Consider the following 4,668-nt stretch of genomic DNA (forward strand, 5'->3'; position numbering starts at 1 on the left):
GTAATTTTAAAATTAAAAAAATTTATATTACTGTTTAATTTTTATAAACTCAATCTTGAGTCATTTTTAGATTTAGATTATTAACTTTTTTAACCACTAGTTTAAGTTTACAAATAATCACTCGTGAACCTTGTCAAAGGTTTGAAAGTTGAAACATTTTCCTAAGCTCCTAATTATGAAGCTTTGAAACACTTCATTCTTAGTTAAAGGCGTGTGTTGTTTACAAATGATTGCTTTTGTAAGCCCTTATTATCATTAACGAGGTGATTGAAATAAAACAAAAACAGATAAAATTTTTGTTAATATGTGTTTTAAGAATATATTTAAAAAATATTATAAAAAGAGTTTGACTAAAATTTTTAAAAACTTTTTTATATTTTTAATGCATTAAATATATTTATAATTTATAAAAAAAATTATTATATACTACTCTTAAAATAAGTTTTAACTAAATCTTTTCATAAATTAGATTAAGATAAATAATATTAACTACAAGGAAATAAAAGTCAGAAGGAAGTAGTATATATATATCATCTTTTTTATGCTGAGGTTTAAAATAAGTGGTGGAATTTATTTGTTGATCCATACCTATTTTCACCCCAATTTGAAAAAGGGAACATGACATCAAACTTACCCTTACTGCTACTACTATATATATATATACCACAAGGTTGAGCACTATCCAATAGTAACAGGAAACAGAAAAGAAGAAAACAAAAAAGAGAGTAATAATTAACACTAGTTCACTTGAAGACAAATAATAAAAGTTAATTTTTAAGAGAAAATGGAAAAAAGAAGAATTTACATATAAGGAAAATTGTTCTTTGACACTTTTTTTTTTATTTTTAATATTGAATTAACAATGATGTTTTTTTAAATTGTGATCTATTGTGGTATTTTTCTAAAATGTGGGATGATTTAATGTACGGAGTACAAATAGGACCGTCCGATTTGTGTTGAAAAAATTAAAAAAATTTGGAGTACACAAATTGGACTGTCCGTACTCCAAATTTTTTTAATTTTTTCAATACAAATCGGACGATTTGTATACTCCAAACTTTTAAATTTTTTTAAACACAAATCGATGGTCCGATTTGTGTACCTCCCATAGTTTTAAAAAACACCAAAAATTATCACGTTAATGTATAACACTCATTCCACTTCCATATACAAATTTTTTAGCCGTTTTTTGACATTGGATATTCTTATCCCCATTTATACTTTTGAAAAGGAAATACCTTTTTCTCATCTTGGCCAGTCACAAAGATGAAGGAAGCACAGTTACTACTCCCATTTATATACACATAAGGAAAGAGGGCAAACATAAATGTATAAGCCCTCTTCAACTCATATTTTTTTTTTTTAAAAAAGATTGCGGATAGATGAAACCTCTTCAGTTTTAATCTTTTTTTCCACTATTAAACAACAACAAAATTCAAGCTAATTAAACCTTCGCGAAGTTTGAACAATCAAGTAGTTCTTCGCATCAAATTAAAACATAGTAAAGCAAATTGAGTACTTTCTCTTGAATCTTTCAGCCATGAACCACTCTTCAGCAGATCATGATCGGGATCAGTACCTAAAGAAGCGAAAATCCAGTGCTGATTCCTCGTCAAGCATGAGGAAATCCAGCGCAAGGAGAAGATTCAGCAGCAGCAAGAATTCGAACAACAACGACGACAACAAAGGCGGTGGAGGCGGAGGCGGAGGCGTGTCGACGACGCTGAAGCTGTACGACGATCCATGGAAAATAAAGAAGACGTTAACGGACAGCGACCTCGGGATCCTGAGCAGGCTGTTGCTGGCAGCTGATTTGGTGAAGAAGCAGATCCTTCCGATGCTGGGCGGCGATGACGCTCGAGCGGCGGAGACGGAAGAAGGAACTCCGGTGAGAGTGTGGGACATGGACACCAGATCCATGCACCACTTGGTCCTGAAGCGTTGGTCATCTTCCAAAAGCTATGTTCTTATTGGAAAATGGAATCAAGATTTCGTCAGAAGACGGGACCTCAAGAAAGGTGATGAGATTGGCTTCCACTGGGATCCCTATAACTGCGCCTTCAACTTCTGCGTTCTTACACGCGCCTCCTCCTCCTCCTCCACCTGATCGATCTGCACCACCATGTTAGTCTCCCATTCGATCTTCCTAATTTCACTCATTTTAGACATAAAATAACATGATGATTGGTTTCAGGCAAGGGCACTGCGCTGTGCATTGCTACCATAAAATGCAAATGTTCCCTGTGATTCGGTTAAGAGCCGTAGATGGCTATAAAAGGTATTCAATGTATGCTGTACCAGATGAGAAATTAAACTACTGTATTTTTCATATCATTCTTAGTGCTCAACGTCTGTAATGACTCCAATTTCATTTAGTTTAAAGAGTCAAGAATTTTAAATAAATTAACACAACATTCATTCCAGCTAAATTCATGATAAAAAGTTATGCCTACTAAATTCTGTACGTATAGAATTTATTAATTTTCATATATTGTTAGTAAGACAAATTTACATAAATAAATTATGTATATTCATTTTTGAATTTATTACTTAAAATATTTTAAATTTATAAATTTAATTTAATAATTGTATAAAATTATTTATATTATTAATACATCTAAATTAAACTTATGTATACAAAAGAGTCAGAATAAAGTGGTGTTGGAAGAGGGAAATTATTAGATAAACCCTCATCCTAGAAACTGAAATCTTAATTGTTTTTCCATATAAAGTGGCACTAGAGGTTTTGGATCTCACGTGTTGACATTCTCTTAATGCACTATAATAGATGCAGCGATAATAGATAGGTATATTTATTCTCATTACTTAGCACTAATAATGTTGTTCTTTGAATAATCGCAGAATTCAGTTAGCAGTTGTACATATACTATATAATAATACACATAATTAAATAATTTGAATTGATGTAATATTAATGGCCAAATCATTTATGTATTTAAGTAAATATTGAAATTTCAATTTTTGTTTTATATATATAAAAATTTATTGATCAATAATAATATATTTTTAAATAAAATTTTGATTCACAGAAAAATACTATAAAAAAATACTCACAATTACTTTTGAGCAGAAAGACTTAAATAGAATATAGAAGTTATTACATGAACCATGAATTTAACATGGTTAATTTCATGCCCTAACTAAGAAAAGGGGAAGAAGAATCGCAGCCAAGTTGTGATGTAGGAGAAAAGAGGACCACTCGTGACAAAATCACTTTTATTATCACTCAAATAAATTTGTGTAAACAAGATTTTATTAAACCATTGCTTTTACTGAATTACATTAATTAATCCCTTCCGACATGTTAATAACTGTTGTCTCAATGTACCTTATGTGTAAGATAAAATCAGAGTACATTTATGTCTTTAATACATATCTTAGGATTCTCATTGCAGATTTGTTATTAGGCTTGTTTGGAGATTGCATGTACATGCATTATGCCTGTTAAGTCTTAACCATCTATGAGATCTAGATGCATGTGAAGTGACATAAGTTGTAAAATGATTTTTCATAATGTCATATTTGTTCAACTACATATTTCAATTTCATTGCTTTTGACATGATGGTATTGGTAGCTTTGTTTCTTTCTTTCTTTCTTTTAATTTTTTTTACACCTATATATATATAGCATGCTAAGTAACAAATTGATTACATGATTCATCGCTACAAGAAAAAAAAATATAGTTATTAAAAATAATAAATTTGACTATAATTAATTGTCGCAAAAGGAAGTATTTAGTGGTATTTTTTATGGTCAATAATTGTAAACAAAACATTTTTAACAGTATTTTTTTACTGTCACTAATAGTGCCAAAAATAATTGCTTATTAGTAATTCATATGCTATCATTTACACATATTATTTACCTTTTATATTACTGGTAATGTTCAATATATAATACCTTAAATATGAAAACATAAAACTGAAGAATAATATAATGTTAATAAATTATACTAAAAAAATAATAATAATTATAAAAATATTAATAATAAGTATAAATATAAGTAAAGTAATAAAGAATTTAAAAATTAAATTAAGATGTATAATAATTATACTACTAAATAGTATTAAATAGTAATTATTAATAGTGTTATCCATAAATAATAATATTATATATTCCGGTCACAATTATTATTTTTATTGCATTGATAGCTAGTACAAGTAAACTAATTAAGTTTATTTGTCTCATACACTAGAATAATAAAAATGTGGTATTTGTTTAAAAATTTAAATTCTAGATATGTTATGATCCTACAAATTATTATTAGTTATTTTTAAATACTATTAATCCATTTAAAAATTAAGTTATATATAATTATTTAGGATTTTTTTTTTTTGGAAATAAATAAGAAGGATCCTCAATTTAGACCATTATAAAACACTATGATCTCATCCTTTTGTTGATCTATAAACGTTGGAATATATGTAATTCTTAATTATGATTATTAGATTTTTATGGATTTGTACTCTTTTATATCTGGCCTCATTTGATAATTAAAAAGTTATTTTTGGTTCCAGTATTTATATCACACTCTATTATATATTTATATTTTATATATATAAAAAATAAACAAATAAAAAATTATATAATAAATTTGTTCTTTCATTGCAAACGAGCATGAGCATGATTGGAATTTTTTTTCCCTA

General features: G+C 28.0%; 1 protein-coding gene across 1 annotated transcript; it reads left to right on the forward strand.

The window, feature by feature from the left end:
- Positions 1–1,342: 1,342 nt before the first annotated feature.
- On the forward strand, positions 1,343–2,329 carry LOC112784564 (B3 domain-containing protein At2g33720-like). The gene has a single exon (XM_025827819.3). The coding sequence runs from the start codon at positions 1,541–1,543 to the stop codon at positions 2,105–2,107; it is 567 nt and encodes a 188-aa protein (XP_025683604.1). The 5' UTR covers positions 1,343–1,540; the 3' UTR covers positions 2,108–2,329.
- Positions 2,330–4,668: the final 2,339 nt, after the last annotated feature.

This window comes from Arachis hypogaea, chromosome 20 (assembly GCF_003086295.3).
Source record: "Arachis hypogaea cultivar Tifrunner chromosome 20, arahy.Tifrunner.gnm2.J5K5, whole genome shotgun sequence".
Taxonomy (NCBI): Eukaryota; Viridiplantae; Streptophyta; class Magnoliopsida; order Fabales; family Fabaceae; genus Arachis; species Arachis hypogaea.